Source organism: Hemiscyllium ocellatum, chromosome 20 (genome assembly GCF_020745735.1).
Source record: "Hemiscyllium ocellatum isolate sHemOce1 chromosome 20, sHemOce1.pat.X.cur, whole genome shotgun sequence".
NCBI classification, from domain to species: Eukaryota; Metazoa; Chordata; class Chondrichthyes; order Orectolobiformes; family Hemiscylliidae; genus Hemiscyllium; species Hemiscyllium ocellatum.
In genome coordinates this window covers 34,098,656-34,123,213 of record NC_083420.1, presented here as the reverse complement: position 1 = coordinate 34,123,213, position 24,558 = coordinate 34,098,656, and the positions used below count along the sequence as shown (strand labels likewise).

At 41.3% G+C, this 24,558-nt stretch overlaps 1 protein-coding gene across 3 annotated transcripts; it reads right to left on the bottom strand.

The window, feature by feature from the left end:
* Positions 1 to 790: 790 nt before the first annotated feature.
* On the bottom strand, positions 791 to 23,881 carry nsmce1 (NSE1 homolog, SMC5-SMC6 complex component). 3 transcript variants are annotated; one of them, XM_060840727.1, is made up of 8 exons: positions 23,794 to 23,881; positions 22,915 to 23,049; positions 8,605 to 8,726; positions 6,160 to 6,237; positions 4,148 to 4,294; positions 3,921 to 4,037; positions 2,454 to 2,574; positions 791 to 1,222 (listed from the first exon to the last, which is right to left on the bottom strand). In XM_060840727.1, exons 1-8 carry the CDS (start codon positions 23,846 to 23,848, stop codon positions 1,161 to 1,163), a joined length of 837 nt encoding a protein of 278 aa, XP_060696710.1. In that variant the 5' UTR covers positions 23,849 to 23,881; the 3' UTR covers positions 791 to 1,160. The 3 variants fall into 3 exon arrangements, with proteins under 3 accessions (XP_060696710.1, XP_060696712.1, XP_060696711.1); XM_060840729.1 differs by having other exon boundaries at positions 23,775 to 23,806; XM_060840728.1 differs by lacking the exon at positions 23,794 to 23,881 and adding an exon at positions 23,626 to 23,739.
* Between the last annotated feature and the right edge of the window lie 677 nt (positions 23,882 to 24,558).

Below are 24,558 nucleotides of genomic sequence, written 5' to 3'. Positions count from 1 at the left end.
AGTATGAGGAATTGTGGAGAAGATTAAATCAAATACATTGAATATGTGAGGCCACAGGTTTAAGTGCAGAATATTTGGTCCAAGTGAATAAAATACGGTTAGTATTGTTTTCTAATATGCTTATTTTTTATGTTCTCATTCTGACTGGACATTTATTTTGCCCAAAATTTGTCTTCTATGAAGAAAGTTGCAAATTGTTGGTTTAATATTATTTTGTCTTTTTGTCTGTCAAATCAACATAGGGGCCCACTTTTTTTTAAATTCATGGGATGAGAGCATCACTGACAAGGCCAGCATTTATTGCCCAAACCTAGTTACCCTTAGACATAAGCTTCCTCCATGAACTGCTAAGCATACCCACAGTACTGGCAAGAGAGCAAGTTACAGGATTTTATCTCCCACATCAGTATTGCTAGGTCATAGTTCCAAATCATGAAAACTTACAAAACCCTAATCCCTGCGTTTCCTTTCTACATTTCCCTTAACCATTCTGGTTCTCAAATTCAAAAGCAGCGAGAGAAATGTTGAGCTTATTACCTGAAATCTCCCACCTCTTTTCCCCATCCTTATTAGTTAGGATTCTGTTTAACATCTTAAACACCTTGAAAACATTGATCAAGGTCACTGCATCTTGATCTCACTGTTCTGTCTTTGTAAGCTTTAGTTCTAAGTAACCCAAATTCCAGTTGCAAGTTAATTAGAATTGTTCTCATATTTATCAGTATTAGCACTTTAAGCAACCCAAAGTATCATCTCAGTAGGATGAGGAAGTATGAGGTTAAAACACTGGTTTAAATGTAATTACTTTACTTTGAACAAATAATTATTCCTTTTTCCATTGCATAGTATCCTTGATGGAAACATGATTTCAACTTAATATTCTACTGAACTGATCACTCTAAGATGGACCACAATGGTGATTTTAATCTCAAGCTGAGGTTTAGAGTATACTCTCTATGCAAGTGCTACAGTGGTCTAATCGGTGGCTGTGCAGCAATAAGTACAAGCTTGAAAATATCAGTAGTGTCATCTTTTACACCAGTTTACAAAGTATACTTCATCTCATAACACAAATTGTCTTAGAACTCCCATCCCACACTTCACACAGACATGACGTTCCACTTTGCTTCTTCAAGTCTCTTAATGTCTCATTCCTGATATCAGCGTCGCATCTTTGGCATGGAGGATGGAGGTGGCATGGATTGTTCAGACCTGCTGACATCTAGGTGAAGAGAAAAGTCAAAAGTTAAGTGAGCAGCCCCGAGAATCATATATACACTTTCTAACTTCATTTAGAAAGTGTAAGAGTTGTAATTCCTCTGCCAAGGTCGCAGACTAGAACAAGAAGGTAAAGCTAATTTCTGTTACAATCATATAGGATACATATCTAAATTGATAAGAGCTGTTTGAATAGTATGGCATGCTGGAAATGGAGTAATTGCAGTGTAGGGATTAAAACATCACGCTCAAGGGAAAACTGCATATAGTTTAGTAGGCAACCACATGTTCAAGGACTCGAAAGGGAAATTGGAGATGGGACAGCGGAGTCATTTTTCTTTAATACTATGATGCTAATGGAAGAAAACTGGAGACACAACTGTTAACAATCAGCTATGAAGGAGATCAAAAGAGACAGTGGAGAGAAAAGGGTTTGTGGGTGTCAATAAGCTCAAGTAGAGCATGAGTACTGACAAGTGAAAACACTAAGAGAAATAATGTAAGGCAGCAGAAACTTGAAGTTTGGCCTGATGGTTTAGTGGAACGAGGGATGCCAAAGAGACAACTGATCAATGTTTCAATCACTGTGGTACAAGTCAACACAAACTCCACGGCTTATTGTTAGGGGTCAATAGGAGAAGTAATTCTTAGAAGTATTCTCAGTTACTGGCTTGAAAGAATTTTAACCATGTTTACAAATAAATTAACCATTTTACAGTGCTGCCAGAAAAAGACTAGAATTGCATTACGTTTGCCTCGGATTCCAGACAGTAGCCCAATGTAGAACAGAAACAGGTGGTTCTATTAATAATACAAATCCATTGTTTGAACAAACTACAGCTTTCAGTTTGTTGAGTTCCAAGGATTACATGATTCTGTACCCTGCTGAATTTTAACATCTTAGAATCCCTACAGTGTGGAAACAGGCTCTTCAGCCCAACCGACCCTCTGAAGAGTAACCCATTCAGACCCATTCCCCATTACTGTACATTTACCCCGACTAATGCACCCAACTTACACATCCCTGAACACTGTAGGCAATTTAGCATAAATTTAATATCTGCTTTTTGTAAATATCATCCCACTCATTAATTTCTGTTTCCAAACATCTGTAAAGGTTGAAGCAAGAGGCAGCATCAAACTAACTATATTGTGTTTATGAATGGATTAGATGTGGGCCATTATCAGGACAAAGTAAATCATATAAAAAAAAATGTTGTTTAAACACTTATTACCTGGGATTTCATGAGGCCAGAACTTCCTACAGTTTGGACAGCAAGGGTCATCCCGACCTCGGAAGTATTTTGCAGCACAGGGAAAATGAATTTTGGCTCCACAGACCTCACATGTTTGCCCCTGGAAGCAAAACATCATTTAAGAATAAATGTAATCCAACAGCTGGTAGAAATACAGAATGAAAGCCCAGAATGGAAAGGATGAGTGTTTTTTGAACAATTTTCTAATATGACCCATTTTAACTCATTAATGTTAATCTGAATCCAAACATCAGCAAAAAAAAACACAAAAAAACAACAGTACTGTTCAGTTTACCATTGATGTTTTTTTGTAGAGCAACAGAGGTATGTAGATTTGGAAGCATTTTAAAACTCTTCATAATAATATTAAAACATACTCAAGTAGATTTTATTCCTGAAGAAGGGCTCATGCCTGAAACGTCAATTCTCCTGCTCCTTGGATGCTGCCTGACCTGCTGCACTTTTCCAGCAACACATTTTCAGCTCAAGTAGATTTCAGCCAAGTTCTCCATTTTCCCTAATCACAGAAGACTCAGTAACACCAGTTTTTTTTAAGAAAGGTTACATTAGCTTCAAAACGTAACAGTGTCTCATCCAGAGATACTGCCAGACAGACATTGAGTTTCTCCAGTGCTTTCTATGCAATGTTTGGTCTGGGGAAGAGTTCACTAAGTGTTCTGTCATCAGGGAAAATGAACAACTTGGCTGAAATGTTGCTTTATTAATATGGAATTTTAAAAGGGTTATATTAGAGTCAGAAAGATAATACCTATTTCCTCACAGATGCTGCTAGATTAGAGTTTCTCCAGAATTTTCTGTTTACACATTAATTAGCCTCTTTTACAAAGCACCACCTTCACTGCTTTCAGTGTTACCTCATTTGGTCTAGCTGCTGATACACATGAATCACAGTTGCCAATCTAGAACAAGAAACTTGCACAACTGGCAAATGAGCAGAAATGCAGTGAAACTTCCAGCTCAAACACAACTAACTCAAGAAGAACCAGGATATTATGTTTGTCTGCACCAAATTAATGCACAGATATCCTGGGTGTACACAGCATTCACTGCTATAAATGTTTGATGACTGACAGGATATTGGACCACCAGCTGCTGTTCAGCAGCATCAATCCAAAAGGTCCAAGGCTATCCCACCAACCTTTTCTCTGGAGTTGCCCCTACTGCCGCAGAGCAGCAGTTCAGGTAACAAATGGAATCTTTGAGAACTGCTGCTTTTTTGGTTACTGTTGTATAACTACCCTCTCCAAAAACTATCCTAAATTAAATAGGTACAAACGGGGAACAGACTCTAGCAGAATGAAAATTCTGATTCACCCCCTCTACCTCAACAGCAAGGACAAAGCATCAGCATGGAACACTTCTCCACCTCTTCCTTATTCACAATCACCATTTCTGCTAGAACATGAGTAGGGGAGACAACAATACCTGAATAGTAATGTTGTGACAGATGTTGCACTCCTTCACTAGGTCCGGATACATATTGCGAATGTATTGTTCCAGTTCCATAATGCAGCGAGTGCTCAGAATGTACTCACCATCATTCTAATGAGGAAAAAGCAAACAGTTAACTCACCAGATTATTTAGCACAAAAAAAATCCCTCCATGCAAGATTTATCTTTGATTAGATGGCAGAGTTTTCAATGTCACCTGCCTCACAAAGCCACTTTTCCTGCACAAATCGTTGCAGCACTTGTTCCACTTCTTTCTTCTTCATTTTTTTGGGTTGTAGTTGATCAGCCAGATTTAGAATGTCTGTAGAAGAGACCATGCCATTTTCTGACTCCAAAACTAAGTCCATCTGAAAACAAAAAGGTTTTAAGTACAACTTTGAGTGACGTGAAACTACAATCAATCAGCTGAATGTAACTAATCATCAACTGGCAAGTTTTGATGGGGTTTTCTCCTAGTCATTTTCAGTCCTTTACTACCCCCACATCCAACATGCATGGTACAGAAATCAGATGTGCAACACCCCATCAATCCGACTTCGAAAGGAACCAAGCGTGTCAAGGACTCAGAGACACACATTTTTCTCCCATCAACCAAAGCAAGCAGTAATGTGAAATGCCACATCAGCAGTGTCGATAGAGAGGTCACTCAGGTGCAGTGACGAGCTGATCATCAACATGCAGCATTCGTCTACCTGGGACCAAGTTAATTAAAGGAGTTGATTTAAATTCCTGGCTTAAGAGAAGTACAATTCTGAATAGCCAGCACTATTGCACATTATCAACACATTACAGGTGTTTCCGCCCCTGAATCCATGGATATGGTCCAAGACCTACTGTGGATCCCCAAAACCACACAATAGGAAACCCTATCATTTAAATGGGAAACTTACCACCCTTTCAGCCTCCAGAATTATTTCTGGAATGTTCCATGTAATATTTTAAGACCACGGAAACAGAATCCACAGATACAGGGGTTCTATTTACTTCCAAAAATATAGTCAATCCTGGTTTATGAAAATTTTCAATAAAAAAAATGCAAGATACATTTTCTTAGATGCTGTTAAAATGTCCACAACACACTAATCGAATGGTTCCATTTATTTTGTCCAAGATAGGTGGTTTTTGTCAGTTACAGCAGAAACTGGGGCTCATGTTCAGAGTTTGATTAACTTGCACACAAACTGCTGCAACAGTGCAAGGTATTCAAGTGGGAGGATCTGAAAAGATCAAATATCCAGAACAAACCATTGTTCTGTTCTAGCTAATTTTTAGTTCTGAAGCCACTGAGTTTCACAACATTGTTTCTTCTATAATTCACCACAAATCAAATGATTGAGAAATCTACTCTGGATTTAAAGATGCTCAGTCTGTTGGGAAAACATCTATACTGATAGACGGCATGAAAAATATTGAACTGTTTGGACACTTTCTGGATTAAAAAGGGTTGTTACCAAGGGTTCAAATGAAATTCATGTGGTTTCTTATAAATAAGATCAGTTTAATGTGGACCATGATCTCGTTACTAAAAGTCAAATTACTTTGGAAAACGGTCAAACAAAACTTAGGGAATTAGGAGGTGGGATTCATTGTTGGCAAATGTAATTTTGGAAGAGACTATTAGGGTGGGGTTCGGTTTCCCTGTCTTGATGATTGCCTAGCAACCTTTTCTGCATTTGGATTAGGTTACATAAGCCAAGGAAGTCTGGTCAGATGAACAAAAAACTTCAAAGCAGCAGATAATTGCAAGACAACCTCTGCCCTTATCTTGTTTGAAATACTCGAGAACCTGAAAATTTCCACATCTCTATGTGGATTACCTTGTAAACCCTAATAAGTGGAATCCTGACCGCCATCCAATTCTGGATTATAACTGGATGTTAATCAATTTTTTTCCACTTGGTTTCAAAATTAAGTTTTATGATAAATGTTTTATTATGCACTATTTCAAGTTATCAGGTGAAAGTTCATTTTCTTCAGGATAGCAATACAAAAGGGAAACAGTTGTCAATTTTGATGACAAATTGAACATTAATATTAATGGCGAGACTTGGGAGTACTGGTCTTAGTTACCAACACATTATTACTTTTACAGTCATAAGTTTTAATTAACATTAAATAGATTGTACAAGAAAATTTCACCCATGCCTGTAAATTTTCAAAAGACAAGTTCTGCATTTGTAATCTAAGACATTAAAAAGACTGTCAAACTCACAGTTTTCTTGAACAATTCCAACTCAGTTTCTGTGTAATCAAATGCCATCCTGGTGATCTCTGTCTCTGCAAGGTTAATCTGGACAAGTTGCGAAAGGGAGATTAATAGCACATTACAAGCGCAGATTCATAGAGCACCTATTTTGTGTTAATACAAAACATCCATTTTCAAAACAAGTGGATTCTCCAGATTCTTGCCCCTCACCATAGCAAAATTAGGGAATTCTTGACCAGAGATATTTCCACAGGTGCTTCCAACATTGTTCTCTAACTCTTTAGAGAACAGAGTTTCCTTTGATTTCAACCCTCTTGCTCCCAAAACAACCCAGTTTAATCAAATAAGTGACCAAGTTAGATGAAGGAAAGGCTGTTGATGTCATATACATGGACTTTAGTATGGCCTTTGATAAGGTTCCCCATTGTAGACTAATGGAGAAAGTGAAGTCACATGGTGTGCAGGGTGTTCTAGCTAAGTGATAAAGAACTGGTTGAGCAGCAGGAGACAGAGTAGTAGTTGAAGGGAGTTGCTCGAAATGGAGAAAGGTGACCAGTGGTGTTCCACTGGGTCAGTATTGGGGCCACTGTTGTTTGTAATATACATAAATGATCTAGAAAAGGGCACTGTTGGTATGATCAGCAAGTTTGATTAGATTACTTACAGTGTGGAAACAGGCCCTTCAGCCCAACAAGTCCACACCGACCCACCGAAGCGCAACCCACCCATACCCTACATTTACCCCTTACCTAACACAACAGGCAATTTAGCATGGCCAATTCACCTGACCTGCACATCTTTGTGACTGTGGGAGGAAACTGGAGCACCCGGAGGAAACCCACGCAGACACGGGGAGAACGTGCAAACTCCACACAGTCAGTCGCCTGAGTCGGGAATTGAACCCGGGTCTCGGGCACTGTGAGACAGCAGTGCTAACCACTGTGCCACCGTGCCGCCCACTAATGCTGATGACACAAAGATTGGTGGAGTAGAAGAAAGCATAAGAGACTGTCAGAGAATATAGGACAATATAGATAGACTGGAGAGTTGGGCGGAAAAGTGGCAGATGGCTTTCAATCCAGATAAATGTGAGGTGATGCATTTAGGCAAGTCTAATTCTAGAGCGAATTATACAATGAATGGAAGAGCCTTAGGAAAAATTGATAGGCAGAGATCTGGGAGTGCAGGTCCATTGAGCCCTGAAGGTTGTTGCACAGGTGGTTAGAGTGTCAAGAAGGCATTGCCTTCATTGGACAGGGTATCGGGTATAAGAGCTGGCAAGTTATGTTAAAATTGTACAAGACATTGGTTCGGCCACATTTAGCATATTCTGTACAGTTCTGGTCGCCACATTACCAAAAGGATGTGGACACTTTGGAGAGGGTGCAGAGAAGGCTTACAAAGATGTTGTCTAGTATGGAAGCTAGCTGTGAAGACAGGTTGAGTAGGTTAGGTTTATTTCCACTAGAAAAAAGGAGATTGAGGGGGGACCTGATTGAGGTTTACAAAATCATGAAGGGTATAAACAGGGTGAATAGAGACAAGCTTTTTCCCAGGATGAAGGATTCAATAATCAGAGGTCATTCTAAGTGAGAGGTGGAAAGTTTAAGGGGGATATACGCGGCAAGTACTTCACACAGAGGGTGATGGGTGTTTGGAACGCGTTGCCAGTAGAGGCAGGCACGGTAGATTCATTTAAGATGCGTCTGGACAGATGCATGAGTAGGTGGGGAGCAGAGGGATACAAATGCTTAGGAATTGATTGACAGGTTTAGACAGTACATTTGGATTGGCTCAGGCTTGAAGGGCCTGTTCCTGGGTTGTAAATTTTCTTTGTTCTTATTCTAATCAATGACACAGGATACGCAAGGCTCAACTGTAAAAAGAAGAAAGCACATCCAAGACAACTGGAGTCCTGAATAAAGACTGAAGGTGCTAAATGTAAAGAGATAGGACTTCCCCCACCCCCAAAGATACCTGTAATAATTTTCTGTTGCTGCCAGTGGTACTTATACCCACATACTGACAAAGGGGTGAAGACACAAAAATACCAAGATAAGGACCATAAAATCTGAGATTGAATTTGGTAGAGAAACAGCACTGAACACGGAACTCATTCTACAGGAAAAAGAAATGCAAAATTTATACAGCACCTACAGAGAAATTCAGGAACTCAGTACTAGAAAGTAATAAAATGTGTGTGTGGCTGAATGTCCTTGCTCTTCTCAGTTCCTCTCCTTTAAAATGTGATAGAAAGATCTAAAGATGTCAGTGCATTTCTGGGTTAGTTCACAGACCTTGATTTTATAGAATGCTCATTGCAACTAGAAATTAGTTTTTTTTTCTCACGGTATGTACTGAGCATGTGGTTATTTCACCACAAGGTAACTGCCTGAACTTCCCCCTAACAACCATAGCAAAAACCACAAAGACATCACATTTCTCTCTCACCAGAGCATAATACTGTTGTCCATCATCCTCACTCATCCCCTTCCTGATCTCCATGAAGAGAGGCTGTAGATGGGTGTTGATATTTTTGATAAACTCATCCAACTGGTCATGTTTGTAATGCACTAGAGATTGAGGAGAATTAATAATTGTTGTTACAGAACACATTCATGTCACTGATATGCACTTGACAGAAGATAATTCACTTCCAAAGAATGTTCTTACAATGTCTCTCTACCTCCACTCCAAGTAATCAGTGTTTTGAGAAGTCTCCTACTTTATAAAGAAGAATTCAGTATATTTCTAGCACATTGCCACTGCATCCAGTCAGTGGGAGGCTGCTTGAAAAGCGCATTACTCAAGGTCGAAGGCTGAGTTTTTGGAAATTGCAGGGTTAATGTTTTGGACAAAAGTTATGATCTGCCATTGAAATTGGCTCCAAAGATGGAGCGCTTTAACAGAAAAAAACTTTATGTTTTGTTCCATTCAAAACAATCTTTCAGAGAAACAGGAAGGTGGATAGTAACAGCAAGACATTTCTACAACTGTTTCCAAACCTAAATTCATTGCTAAATAACTCTATATTGGAAGCAGTGATGCACGTCATGGAATATATTACAGAAAGCAAACACTAGTATCCTCACATATGGATGAAGGAGGACACCACATCGACTGGGACAATACATCCATCCTAAGACAAGCCAAACAAAGACATGCACAAGAATTCCTAGAAGCATGGTATTCCAACCAGAACTCTATCAACAAACACATCAAGTTAGATCCCATCTACCACCCCATGAGAAAAGGAACAGGAAGTGACTTCAGCATAGAAACTAACATCACCAACCTAAAGAAACCCAAATATATAATTAGAAAACAGGAACTTTCAGCATTGCTTCACATGAGGTCCACAGAAGATGTTAAGTAAAAACAATGACTGCAGATGCTGGAAACCAGAGTCTAGATTAGAGTGGTGCTGGAAAAACACAGCAGTTCAGGCAGCATCCAAGGAGCAGTAAAACTGAAGTTTCGGGCAAAAGCCCTTCATCAGGAATACAGGCAGGGAGCCTGAAGGGTGGAGAGATAAGTGGGAGTGGGGAGAAAGTAGCATAGAGTACAATAGGTGAGTGGGGGTGAGGATGAAAGTGATAGGTTGGGGGTGGGGGGGGGGGGGAAAGAGGGTGGAGCGGATAGGTGGAAAAGAAGATAAGCAGGTAGGACAAGTCATTGGGACAGTGCTGAGCTGGAAGTTTGGAGCTGGGGTGAGGTGGGGGAAGGGGAAATGGGGAGACTGTTGAAGTCCATATTGATGCCCTTGGGTTGAAGTGTTCCGAGGTGGAAGATGAGGCGTTCTTCCTCCAGGTGTCTGGTGGTGTGGAAACGACAGTGAAGGAGGCCCAGGACCTCCATGTCCTTGGCAGAGTGGGAGAGGGAGTTGAAATGTTGGGCCAAAGGGCGTTGTGGTTGATTGGCGCACGTGTCTCAGAGATGTTCCCTAAAGCGCTCTGCTAGGAGACGTCCAGTCTCCCCAATGCAGAGGAGACCACATCGGGAGCAACAGATGCAGTAAATGATATTGGTGGATGCACAGGTAAAACTTTGATGGATGTGGAAGGCTCCTTTTGGACCTTGGATGGAGGCGAGGGAGGAGGTGTGGGTGCAGGTTTTGCAATTCCTGCGGTGGCAGGGGAAGGTGCCAGGATAGGAGGGTGGATTGTAGGAGGGCGTGGACCCGACCAGGTAGTCACGGAGGGAACGGTCTTTGTGGAAGGCAGAAAGGGGTAGGGAGGGAAATATATTCCTGGTGGTGTTGTCCGTTTGGAGGTGGCGGAGATGTCAGCGGGTGATTTGGTTTATGCGAAGGTTGGTAGGGTGGAACGTGAGCACCAGGGGTGTTCTGTCCTTGTTACGGTTGGAGGGGTGGAATCTGAGGGCAGAAGTGCAGGATGTGGACGAGATGCGTTGGAGGGCATCTTTAACCACGTGGGAAGGGAAATTGCGATCTGTAAAGAAGGAGGCCATCTGGTGTGTTCTGTGATGGAATTGGTCCTCCTGGGAGCAGATACGGCGGAGGTGGAGGAATTGGGAATACGGGATGGCATTTTTTTGCAGGAGGTAGGGTGAGAAGAGGCATAATCCAAGTAGCTGTGGGAGTTGGTGGGTTTGTAAGAAATGTCAGTGTCAAGTCGGTTGTCATTAATGGAGATGGAGAGGTCCAGGAAGAGGAGGGAGGTGTCAGAGATGGTCCAGGTAAATTTAAGGTCAGGGTGGAATGTGTTGGCGAAGTTGATGAATTGCTCAAGCTCCTCGCAGGAGCACGAGGTGACACAAATGCAGTCATCAATGTAGCGGAGGAAGAGGTGGGGAGTGGTGCTGGTGTAATTACGTAAGATGGACTGTTCTACGTAACCAACAAAGAGACAGGCATAGCTGGGGCCCATACGGGTGCCCATGGCTAACCCTTTGGTTTGGAGGAAGTGGGACGATTCGAAGGAGAAATTGTTAAGGGTGAGGACCAGTTCGACCAAACGAATGAGAGTGTTGGTGGAAGGGTACTGTTGGGGATGTTGGGAGAGGAAGAAACGGAGGGCTTGGAGGCCCTGGTCATGGTGGATGGAGGCGTAGAGTGATTGGATATCCATGGTAAAGATGAGGTGTTGGGGGCCAGGGAAATGGAAGTCTCAGAGGAGGTGGAGGGCGTGGGTGGTGTCTCGAACGTATGTGGGGGAGTTCCTGTACTAGGGGAGATAGGACAACGTCGAGGTAGGTAGAACCTCATCACCTCAGGTGATCTCCCACCCACAGCTTCCAACCTCATAGTCCGGGAACCCCACACTGCCCGTTCTACCTCTTTCCTAAGATCCACAAGCCTGACCACCCTGGCCGACCCATTGTCTCAGCCTGCTCCTGCCCCACTGAACTCATTTCTACCTACCTCGACACTGTCCTATCTCCCCTAGTCCAGGAACTCCCCACATACGTTCGAGACACCATCCACGCCCTCCAGCGAGACTTCCGTTTCCCCGGCCCCCAATGCCCCATCTTCACCATGGATATTCAATCACTCTACACCTCCATCCGCCACAACCAGAGCCTCCTCTCCCAACGTCCCCAACAGTACCCTTTCACCGACACTCTCATTATCCAAGCCTTGGTTGCAGTGATTTAAACCTAGCTGTTATTGGTGAGGCTTTGGAGGAAGGTGGAACACTGAACTCAAATGACACATCAGCACTGGCATAGTAACTTGTTTCTTGAGTGCTCGGAACATGGATCTCATCTGGGTCAACCTACAGCATATGGACTGCAATAGTTCAAGAAGTCAACTCACTACCACCTTCACAAGGGCAGTTAGGAACAGGCAATAAATGCTGATCAGCCAGCAATGCCCACATCCCACAAATGAGTTTTCAAAAATAGATGGGTTAGTGCATGGGTCAAAAAGTGTGGTACTGGAAAAGCAGAGCTGGTCAGGCAGCATCAGAGGAACAGGAAAGATGAGATTAGATTCCCTACAGTGTGAAAACAGACCCTTCGGCCCAACCAGTCCACGTCGACCCTCTGAAGAGTAACACCCAGAACCGTTCCCCTCTAACTAATGCATCTCACACTGTGGGTAATTTAGCATGGCCAATTCACCTAGCTTGCACATCTTTGGACTGTGGTAGGAAACTGGAGCACCAAGAGGAACCCACGCAGACACGGGGAGTATGTGCAAACTCCATACAGTCAACCGAGGCTGGACTCGAACCTGGGTCCCTGGTGCTGTGAGGCAACAATGCTAACCACTGAGCCACCGTGCCACCCAAAAGTCGACATTTCGAGCATTAGCTCTTCATCAGGAACGTAAGCAGCTTCTTGAATGCTGTTTGTCTGGCTGTGCTTTTCCAGCATCACACTTTTTGACTCTGATCTCCAGCATCTGCAGTCTTCACCTTCTTCTAGTGGGTTAGTGCATGGGTACACTCAAACTTCCATCCAGCCTAGGTGTTATCTCTGAAGTGATAACTGAAGGCCCCCAAAAATCTCACTGGGCGACTCAAATAAAAGATCATCTACCAGATGCACTGCAGAAAAACTGAAGGGCTCTTTAAAATAATCTATCAAACCTGTGACCTCTATCACCTTGAAGAATATGGGCAGAGAATAAGAACATTTAAATTGCCCCAAAGACACACATTATCGCATTATTGTTGCTCTATCAACGATGTGGATTGAAAAGGACGTCAATTATGTGGACGTTCAAGGCAACTTCTCAAGATGAGTCTGAATTATTCTTGTGTGCGATGTCCATAAACCATAAACAAAAATAAAACCAACAGCATAAGAAATAAATCATCTAATCACTATTGCATTGCTGCTTGCTGTGTTTCCTACTGCACTTCAAAACATTCTCACTGGTGGAAAGCAAACTAGAACTTCCTGATGCCGCGAATGACATTACAGAATACATTTCTACCACTGGCCAAGTATAGGTCTCCCATCAATGGAAATGTACAGCTCCAATGCCACACCAACACAATCTTCAACTGTTCTCCCAAAGATGGCATTCCACGGTATTCAGTTGTCATAAACCACTACAAGTGCAGACCGCAGCCACTTAAGCCATTCCATCACTCTCACGAGACAATTAGGACAGGCAATAAATGTCACATCTACTAACAATACCAGACAATTTTTAAAAAGATTCTTTTTTCACTTCTTTATAGACGTGCATTTCAAACAATTACACTGGCTTCATCTCCTGACAGAAAAAAATAGCTTTATCTCAAAAGTAGGGGTTTGGTAGAAGGCCAGACAGCCAAATCAGTCTGGGTTATTAAATCTCATTACAATCATGTATCTGTTTATATCGTACCAACATCCACAGCTGAGTATCCTATCGAATCCAGGAGCACTCTTTCCCTGGTAAATTACAAATGGCCTGACAATAATATTCATAGGACCACAGAATTCCTTCAGTTTGGATGCAGGCCATTAGACCCATCAAGTCCACACTGCCCCTCCAAAGAGCATCCCACTCAGACCCATTCCCCTATCCTATCCCTGTAACCCTGCATTTCCCATGGCTAATCCACCTATGCTGCATAGCCCTGGACACTATGAGCAATTTAGCATGGCCAATCCACCAAATCTGCACACCTTTGAAACGTGGAAAGAACTTGCACTGCAGGATCTCCTTATTCAGCAACACTCCCATTTACCATTAACTGTATATGGCCTTTGCAGGAGCACCCAGAGGAAACCCACGAAAACATGGGGAGAATGTACAAACTCCACACAGACAGTCATCCGAGCAGGAAATGAACCCAAGCTACTGGTGCTGTGAGGGAACAGTGCTAACCACTGAGTCATCAAGTTGCCCAAAACTCCACAGCAAGCCAAAGTCTCAAATCCTGTAAAGGTTGTGATATCACATCACTTTAAATTACGAAAGAGTTATTGACGTGATCACGCACTTAAGAAATTTCACTCAAACGTTATGGGGAATATTAGTTGGCAGTACCCAAGTAACTAATGCCACTTTGGTAGATGCCACAGGAAATAAAACAAAAAAAAGTGTAAAACAAGTAGGATTCACACTAATAATGAATTGGCACTTGCAAAAGCAGCAAAAATTGCCAAAGTGACTGCTATGAATTATGATTAACTTCCTGTCTGATTACGTTATAGAAAAGTTTCTCAATATTTCCACAAAATACTATACAAATTTGAAAAACTTCTCTTTTCTTGGCAACGAACCCAGGACCAAGCTAAACTGGCATTATGAAGAATGGCAAATTCAACCTCCAACTCTGCTCCTCCCCCAAACCTTGATTGGGGTTAATATGCAAAGTTTTAGTAAATACTCCGTTGCTTTTCAGCATTTATATAATTTATATTAAGTCGCAGTTAGGTAGGATAGTGAAGGTGGTTTTTGGTATGTTTATCTTTATTGGTCAGAGCATCAAGTATAGGAGTTGGGAGGTCATGTAGCGACTGTACATGACATTGGTCAGGCCACTTTTGGAATATTGGTTTCCTTCCTATCAGAAGAATAGTGTGAAACGTGAAAGGGCTCAGAAAAGAATTACAAGGATGTTGCCAGGGTTGGAGGATTTGACCTACAGGGAGAAATTGAATAGTTTGGGGCTGCTTTTCCTGGAGCGCATGCTGCGGGGGTGACCTTATGGAAGTCTATAAGGTCATGAAGGGCATGGATAGGATAAATAGACAAAGTATTTTCCTTTGAGTGAGGGAGTCTAGATTTAGAAGGCATAGGTTTAAGGTGATAAGTGAAAAATTTAACAGGGACCTAACAGGCAACATTTTCACGCAGAGGGTGGTCAGTGTATGGAATGAGCTACCAAAGGAAGTGGTTGAGGCTGGTCCAATTACTGCATTTAAAAGGCATCTGGATGAGTATATGAATGGGCAAAGTGCTGGCAAATGGAACTAGATTAATTTAGAATACCTGGTCAGCATGGACGAGTTGGACTGAAGGATCTGTTTCCATGCTACACATTTCTATGACTACAACTGTTATGCAAAGCTTATGATGCCTGTGCTATATTCAAGCACAGTGAAGATGATCCACCCAAAAATAAATGCGTCACACAGACTGAAATCCCCTGAAATGGAATGGAGATCTCAGCTTCTAATTTTTACTTTATTGAGAAGTCTCTAGGTAAAGGGCTGTTGCTGGGGTGGGAAAAATGTGCATTTTTGTAGCATCTTTCACAAATCCAGGACACCCTAAAGCCCTTCACTGCTGATGAAACACTTCTTGAAGTGTTATCACATTTGTAATATTTCAACATAGAAAATGTGACAACTGTTAACAGCTGTGATGGGAGGAATACGCTGATAATCAAGCATATTATCAATGGTACTCTGCATCATACCATTATTAGCCAGTACAGTCAATCCTGCTGTAATGAGTGTTTCTTCAATGCGAATTGACTTTAACATTGAAGCACTTATAACCATTATTTGTAGAATGCAAACTTTCCTTGCCTGTGTTGGCTATAACACAATTCCAGTCCCGTTAGTTTAGATGGTGCTGCTATCACACTATTTTCTTATAGTGCAAGATCGCTCAAGAACGTAACTACCACATTCTAATCAGAACTGATTGTATAAATATTTTAGTCAACAGCAAAATGGATAGTTATTTCCCTTTTGTACTACTATAAAAAGGATAAAAAGACTTTCAGCAGACTTCTTTGATGAAGGCAGACTAATCCATTTATTAGAAAATAAAACACTCCTAAAAACAAGTTGCAAAACTAGTTAACATCCAAGTTATAACTGGACTTTGAACTAGATCTCATTTTCATTCCATAACAGGAGAGACAAAAGACAGAAGAAAGATAAAAGCAAAGTACCACACCTGCTAAAAATCTGAAATGCAAACAAAACACTGTAGAAACTTGGCAGGTATGGGAGCATCTGTTAACATAAAGTTTAGACTTCTTCATAACCATGACTGGTTTTCTCTCCTCGGATGCTGCTACATTTTCTATTTCCATTACAACTGACCAAAAACTCTGCAGTGATGGCATTTTTAATAGGGCAAGAGGAAAACATTCTTAATGACCAACAGTCTAAAAAACAAAGGACAGAATTTGGTGAACAGTTATGGTCCACTGGAATTCTTGCTAACAACCAATGTCCAATACAAGTTCTTCCAAACAGGGCTTCAGTTAGGATTGCAATTAAACTGGATCCAGGGTCTACAAGGTAAATCAGAAATTAGGGTACAGAAACCTCCTGGTTCAAATATATTTCAACCAAGAGAAGTAGGTTTTTCCCTTTTGTGACCCCCACCCCACCAAGAGGTGGTGGCAGAGTAGTAGAGTCAGAAAGCAGTGACCCTAGCAGTCCTCCACATCCATTTGACACAATGAAGCCTCATGGCATCAGGTCAAACATGAGCCAGGAAAACATCTGATTATCACCCACTGAAGGTGGCAAAGGTACAGAATGTATTGTGGGTGGGGGTCCTTAATATCCATCACCAAGAAAGCATCAGCAGCAGTACCACTACTGGCAGAGTTGGTCAAGTCTTAAATGACACGGTTGTTCGAGTCCATTGTGAGCGGGGAGGGAATCAACAAGAGGAAAAAACTTATTTGAGGTCTTCTCACCTATCTACATAAATGAATTGTATGTCCACGATAATATTGGTCAGAATGTCACACAAGGATTGTGTGGTGGGTCCCACCTTCAGACTAAGGATAGCGTCCATCATATTGTTTAACACTCATAACACGTTCAATGAATCATACCTTGAACAGAGCCAGCAACTCAAAACTAAATAACCATGAGGCACTGTAGGCCATTAGCAGTAGCAGAATTATATTTGGCCATAAAATGTAAATTCACAGCCTGGCACAGGCTAGGAGATAAACTCTGGTTCAATGAACAGTACAGAAGAGCACACCAATAAACATGCTTTTAAATTTATATTAAACTGATTTTAAATTCTTACCTTAACATTGTTCTGCTCATTTCCTACACAACACAGGACATATCACTAATTGCTTGGGGAATAAAACAGTCCATTATATTACATCCCCAGTGTTTACCTTATTGATTCTACACTGGGCAACTGGACCATTCACCAGGTTACTGTCCAAGTATCTTGGATGAATGTGACTGACAAAGTTCAGTTGGTCCGTCTGTTTGGGCTGAACTGAAATATGTTCTCCACCATCTTGCCAGATTAATAAATACTTTGCAATTTAATTTTGAGTTTCAAAGCACTGTCATAAGCCATGTTGGGAAAACTGCAGAGATAACGTAAACAAGGAGAAAAGCAGTTGCAATTAGCTTTGAGAAGAACCTGATCTGGAGGCTGACAAACTGACAGATACCTTCATTATGAACCTGCAATACTCACTATATTAGGAGCTTCATTTTATTTAGTATTCAGTGCTTTGTTATGTGGTTTAGAGTTAGACCCTAGAGATGGAAAGTCATCATGGAACATTACGGGGTGGGAGATAGGTTATGCACTAAAATTGCTCTTGTACTTTACAACACAGAACCCCACAAACATCCTTTTAATAAACCACAAAATGCAACGTGGCTGGGCTTAACCAGGTCCCACCCCTGAAGGGAAAAGACTTGTTTTTTTTTAAACCTATGTTAGCAGAAGTGAGCAACTATTTCTAGTGTAGTAGATGAAGCAAGGTCTCAATCCTCTTGCGTGTTTCCCCCACACACATTCTTGTTGCCACTGAGACACTGATCATAGAAACAGAAGTAGGCTATTTAGCACCTTGAGTCTATTCCATCATTTAGTGAGATCATTGTTGATCTCATTGCCCCTTGTCCTCTACATTATTTGATACTTTCAGTTAACAGATGTACCACTTCAGCAATATATTTAATGATCGAGCGCCAATTGCTGCTTGCAAAAGAGAGCTGCAATTTTCTACCATCCTTGGCATGCTCCGTTATTTCACTCTTGAAAGGTGAGGCTCCAATTTTTAGTTCTGTTACTTAGGCCTAGACTCACCCAAGAACCTGAGCAGTGACAGAATTTTCTGGGTGGACAATAGTACTCTTAAATGAGTAACTGCCAACAATATTCACTAACAAGCAGAAAATAGTGACCAGCAATCTTATCCATTCCCCCTAACTCGCTCAAGTGCAAAAGATCATTGCCACTCTACATGCATTCCCTCCAAACCACTACCGTTCCAAACGTTTAGTGCCAAAAGAATGTTTATGGAATTCTATGGTTAGCTAGTAAATCAGTGGAGAGAAACAGAGTTAATGCTTCAAGTCCAATGACTCTTCCAAAGATTCTGCCAGACCTGCTCCAGCACTTTATTTCTATTACCAATAGGGGGGCGGGGGCGGGAAAGAGAGAAAGAGGTGGAGGTGGTACTAAGATTGGTGGAGTAGCAGATAGTGAAGGGGTCTGTAAGAGAATGCAGCAGAATATAGATAGATTGGACAGTTGGGCAGAGAAATGGCAGGAGGAGTTCAATCTGGGCAAATGAGGGGTGATGCATTTTGGAAGATCCAATTCTGAAACAAACTCTATGGTAAATGGAAAAACCCTGGGGAAAATTGATGTACTGAGATATCTGGGTGTTCAGGTCCATTGTACCCTGAAGGTGGCAATGCAGGTGGATAGAGCAGTCAAGAAGGCATACGGCATGCTTCCCTTCATCAGACAGGCTCGAGTGCAAGATTTGGCAGGTCATGTTACACATAGTGGACTTTGGTTCGGCCACATTTGAAATACTGCATACACGTCTGGTTGCCACATTACAAAAAAAGATGTTGATGTCTTGGAGAGGGTGCAGAGGATGTTGCCTGGAATGATGGGCACTAGCTATGAAGACAGGTTGAGTAGCTTAGGATTATTTTCATTACAAAGACAGAGGTTGAGGGGGACCTGATTGAGGTCTACAAAATCGTGAGAGGTATAGACATGGTAGATAGCAAAAAGCTTTATCCTAGAGTGCGGGACTCAATTACTAGGGGTCACGAGTTCAAAATGAAAGGGGAAAAGTTCAAGGGAGAAATGCATGGAAAGTTCTTTATGCACAGGTTGGTGGGTGCCTGGAACGTATCGCCAGCAGAGGTGGGCACAATAGCGTCATTTAAGATGTACCTAGACAGATACATGAATAGGCAAGGAGCAGAGGGATACAGATCTGTGGAAAATAGGCGACAGGACTGGAGGGCTGAAAGGCCTGTTCCTGTGCTGTAACTTTCGTTGTTCTTTTATCACTGCTCAGGCTTGATACATTCAGGATCAGCGTCCTTACAGAAGATTGCTGTGGGTCAGACCTGCCACTACTACAATTGCCTCATCAAAAAACTTTAATCAGATTCATCAAACACGATAAATTATCCCTTCATCAATTCATTGTGACTCTGATCAGCTTAAAATTTAAGGTTTCAGTTATCCTAACCTTAAATTATAGGCTGTAATAATTTTCCAACAGATGCTGTACCCAGCTAAACTAGTCCATAACTCACTTAATTCCCTCCTGTCACCTTTCTTAAAATGGAGTGACATGAATAATTTCTCAACCTAAAGGAACAGTACCAGAAAACCTTGGAAAATATGGAGGGTACCTTCTCATCCAAGTCCTTAATCTCAGGATAAAAATCATCCGTACCTGGGGATTATCATTCTTTTGTGCCATTATTTTCTTCACTTCTTTTGTTTGCATAATTTCTAGTAATACCTGATTCAATATTAATTTTCTTGAGCACACTGGCCTCACTGTCTATTTTAAATATGTTAAAATGCAAATTAATCAGTATATTCAGTATTCACTTATTTTCATCGGTAACATTTATGGGTCTAAGGTGTTTATATTGTCCCTGACTATACTTTTTTCTTAATGTAATTGTAAAGTTGGTTTTTGATTTTGATATCCTTTCAACTTTCTTTTTATACTCCCTTATTGTCGCTCTTCATTTTAGTTTTGTAATCTTTTTCCTTTATTTGTATCTGTCTCATTTGCCAGGTTTTTGATTCAAGTCTCATATGTTTTACTCTTAGCTTCTTAATCTTTAGTCATCCACAGCTGTCTTTTTTAACCAGTAGAATTTGACTTTCTTGCCTCTTGGGATTCTGTATTTCGTCAAATTATTTTCTGAACACTTCCTATTGATCTTCTGTCATCTTACCCATTTAACAGATTTGTCCAGTTTACTGTGGACAATCTGTTCATCTCAGTGAAGTCAGCCTTACCAAAAACTAGAATCTTATGCAGCAGTTTTACATTTCAGTCTTTCAAAGAATACATAAATAACTGTTCAAATACTATTAACCTTTAACTGGCTTATCACACCTTACAAAACATAAACAATGTGCCCTGGTCTCCTCTCTGCTGTGTACTCAATGCCAGAAAATCTGCAAGAACTTTGCCCTCTGACAGAAAGCCTGTAATTGGCATTTCAGTAATCAAAATGCAGAGCCATGGTATCACAGTAACTATGAGGAAAGATATAGCAATGCACAATTAAAGTGTATAGTGTGACTATGTAATCTGCTACACACTGGGGCAGATACAGCAATGAGTTCAGTGTCAGAAGGCATTTACTCTCTCCTTCTCATATATTAGTGGCAACCAACAACGTCCCAGTCACCTGTTTAAATTTTTCTTCCATGGTTCCAGATTCTCTTACCCTGTTCCCCTGCTCCCAGAGCTAACAAGATTATATTGTTCCCTGAATGGTATAACACCCTATTCCTATAAAATTTTGTATCACTAGATTACAGAAAGCAAACATCAGTAAATGACTGTGGTCAATTTGCTGCAAAAGCCCAATAATTGTAGGAATGGGAATTTCCTATAGCGTGCAGGTACACAAATAATCTACTTTCCGGATAATACAGATGAAACTGAAGGTGACAAATTTATTCCTTCAAAGTAACAAAGCTGCACAAAGGCACATTGAAATGGGTGATTTAACAATGGGTTTTACATTTATGTTAACAGTGATATCATATATTCTTGCAATAAAGTTTAGTGATCAAACTCTCATCAACTTAGCTTCAAAATTAAAAATAATCAGATGACGGTGACAATGGGAAATCATGAACAGTAGCAGGAGGAACTGAATTCTAGGTACATCCCAGATATGGGAGTGATGTCAGTGAACGTCCTGACAGGTTACGTCTCAAAGTTCAAATATTCAATATTACAGGGAGTAATGTAACTATTAAGATACAATTTAATCCAAGTCTTTGATAGCCTCAGTAGTTCCTACATTAGTCCCAGACTGGGTGCTACAAACAGCCTCCATGTTTCAAGATTAGAAAAAGAAGTTTTCAAGATAAATCAACAGGGATTCTCGTTCCTGATATCCAGGGATCAATGCTGGACACTGTAGTACAAACAGGAACATATACCAAGAGTGAGCACAGCATCTGTAATAAAAGTAATGCTGCCTAACAGCGGTTATCTACCAGCACTCAAGAATGGTCATTTCGGTTAGAGGTAGATTCCAAACCGTTAAATCCGATCACACAATTGCTAATTGTTTTAAGGAAAGAGCAAACAGAAATAAATTTTTAAACTGAATCGAACAAAGGATTTCAATAATAAATATTATATAAGAAAATGTTACGTTATAACAGATGGCCTGTGAAGAAGTCATTGTCATTTTTCTATAATTCCAGTTACACAAGGACTGATCTCACTAAGTAGTCACATGTGGTTAGATAACAACAATCTAATCAGATTCAAGGAAGTGAATTGAGCTGTTGCACTGAAAGAGAGTAAAATCAGTGGAAACCCAATGTAGTCAAAGTAAAGTTATGTAGAGGAATATATGGGGAGGGTGAATGGATGACAGGTAGCAGTGTGGAAATATTTGTATCTCACAATAGCAAAAGGCATTTTCCCACACAATGTCCCACACAAACCTTCCTCAACCAATTTACTTCAGTAAAACATATGTATATTTTTAGCCCATAACCGCTCAATTATCTTTTAAAAAATCAAAATCTAAAGTTATTGGTTTCTTATCTAAATTTGTAAATTGACTACTGGTGCAGTTTACACCTATAATTACCTGAATTGACATTATTGAAACCACTTTCATTATGGGCAGTATGTGAGCAGACCAGGTAAGCTGTTAACTAACAATAAAAGCAACCACTGTAGATTCTGCAACATATAGAGAAAATTGGTGATACTTCACAGTTCTGACAACATCTGTGAAGTGGAATGGAGTAACATTGAGTCTCTTCTTTAGAACTAAGGGGAAAAGGGATGGAGGATGCTATAAAGCAGGAGGATTGAGGAAAATGTTGTGGGGAGGGTCTTGACAATGAAATTGAATTCTGAAGATTCATACCAGGCACAAAACATTAACACTATTTTGTTCCACAGATACTGCCAGACTTGCTGAGTTTCTCCAATTAAACAACTCAATTTCACATGCCAGGTTAGCCACAAACAAGAGATTGAAAGATCTATTGGTACCACCAAAGGAGAAAGTGAGGACTGCAGATGCTGGAGATCAGAGTCAAGAGTGTGGTGCTGGAAAAGCACAGCAGTTAAGGCAGAATCCATGGAGCAGGAGAATCTACGTTCCACCAAAAGCAGATTAACAGCATTCAGCCTGAGGTAAGTGTTGTGCACATTTGCTACATAACAAGTGACTATACTTGCAAGTAACTCACTCTAAATGATGTTCAAATGTTTTCAGATGTGACAAATGCTAAATAAATGAAAGCTCATGCTTTTCTTGTATAAACCAGAAAGTTGAGCAACATCGGGTTTTAAAATGATCTTTTTCTGAGAAAGACCACAGAAAATAAATGCACATTAACAGTTAGCTGACCTTTGTGTGTTTCGCAGCAGTGTTTGTGTAATTTTCTCACCATCGAACCTTCTAGAATTCCTTGAGACATCATAGTCTGCAGGAATCGTCGGTGGCTTTCATTTAGTGCTGCTGCCATTACAACACTACACTTTCCTAGAAAAATAAAATCAGGCTAAACTGAGAACTTTGGCCTCAAGGCATTTTGAATGACAGTCACATCAAATCAAACAATTTGATTATTATTTAATTGCTGCCATGGGGCAGTTAAGTATTTTAGTTACTTCCATCACCCTCCTTGGATGAATTGCATCCCATTTCTCAAGGGTGCCTTACCCCATTCTCCACCACCCTCACCATAAACCCAATTCTATTCTCCCAATCCCACTTTTCTCCCCTCCACCCATGCCCCTCACCCCTGCCAGCGTGCCCCTCACCCTCTCCACCATACCCTTCCCCCATGTCCCTCACTCCACCTCCCACCACCAGTGCCATTCCCCCATGCCCCTTCCTCCCTCACCCATGCTCCAAACCCCTCCCCATACCCCTCCCCTTTCCTCATGCCCCTCCTTCCTGCTTTGCCCATACCCCTCCTCCCTCCCGCTTTATCCGAGCCCTGCCTACTACACCTTCCCCTTTATCCGAGCCCCTCCTCCTTGTCGTTTATCCGTTACCCCTCCCTCATTCTCACTTTCCCGCTTCTCTCTCTCTCTCCAAATCTAACGCCCTCACCTTTTTCTCTGACTCCCCTGTCTCTTTACCCTTCCCTAAACACTCTAACTCTCCCCCATCGGTCCCTGACTCTATTTCCACGCTGTCTGCCTATTACGCGGCGGCCGCCGCCCATTTAATTTAAAACGGTCTATCTCCCCCCCACCCACCATCCGGGACACTGCTCACCGGTCCGTTGTCGCAGCTTCCCACAATCCCTCGCGGCCGTCACTACGCGGTGCATTGTGGGTTCGAGTTCCAGAACATTCTGACAGGCGGAAGGAGCGCGGTCGCTGTGATTAATGAGCAGGTCCGACAGTGTCTGTGAAGAGAAATCAAAGTTAACGTCTCGGGTCCGCTGACACTTCCTCCAGATCGTTGATTTTTTTTATTTCAAAAATATACTTTATTCATAAAATATTTTAATGTGCATTAATTTAAAAATCACCCAACACCAGGTTATAGTCCAACAGGTTTAATTGGAAGCACTAGCTTTCGGAGGGTCGTTCCTTCATCAGGTGGTTGTTGAGGACACAATTGTCAGACACAGAATTTATTGCAAAAGTTTACAGTGTGATGTAACTGAAATTATAAATTCAATAATACCTTAATTGTTTGTTGAGGCTTTCATCTGTTATAATACTATGATAGTTTCACTTATTTCATGTGTAAATCACAAAACCTTAGGCACATCCCTACATACACACAGGCATGTATGCAGACATTCCCACACACACCCTTACAGACACATACACACCCTATCAGTGACTTAGACCACTCTACACTCACGCATACACTGTCTCACAGACACTCAGCCTCCACCCAACACACACAAGAACCCCCTCACAGATTTAAGATACTCTACACTCACATGCGCACGCACATACACACTCTCTCACAAACCCCCAACCAAGACACACATAAAGTCCCACGTGCACACATATATGTTTGTGG

Excerpts from the sequence above, each read along its gene's own strand:
- nsmce1 (XM_060840727.1), bottom strand. The coding sequence starts at position 23,848 with ATGCACCGCGTAGTGACGGCCGCGAGGGATTGTGGGAAGCTGCGACAA. Across the intron at positions 6,238-8,604 it reads GACAACAGTATTATGCTCTG|ATTAACCTTGCAGAGACAGA; the intron begins GTGAGAGAGAAA and ends CAACTTGTCCAG. Across the intron at positions 1,223-2,453 it reads CTGGCCTCATGAAATCCCAG|ATGTCAGCAGGTCTGAACAA; the intron begins GTAATAAGTGTT and ends CTCTTCACCTAG.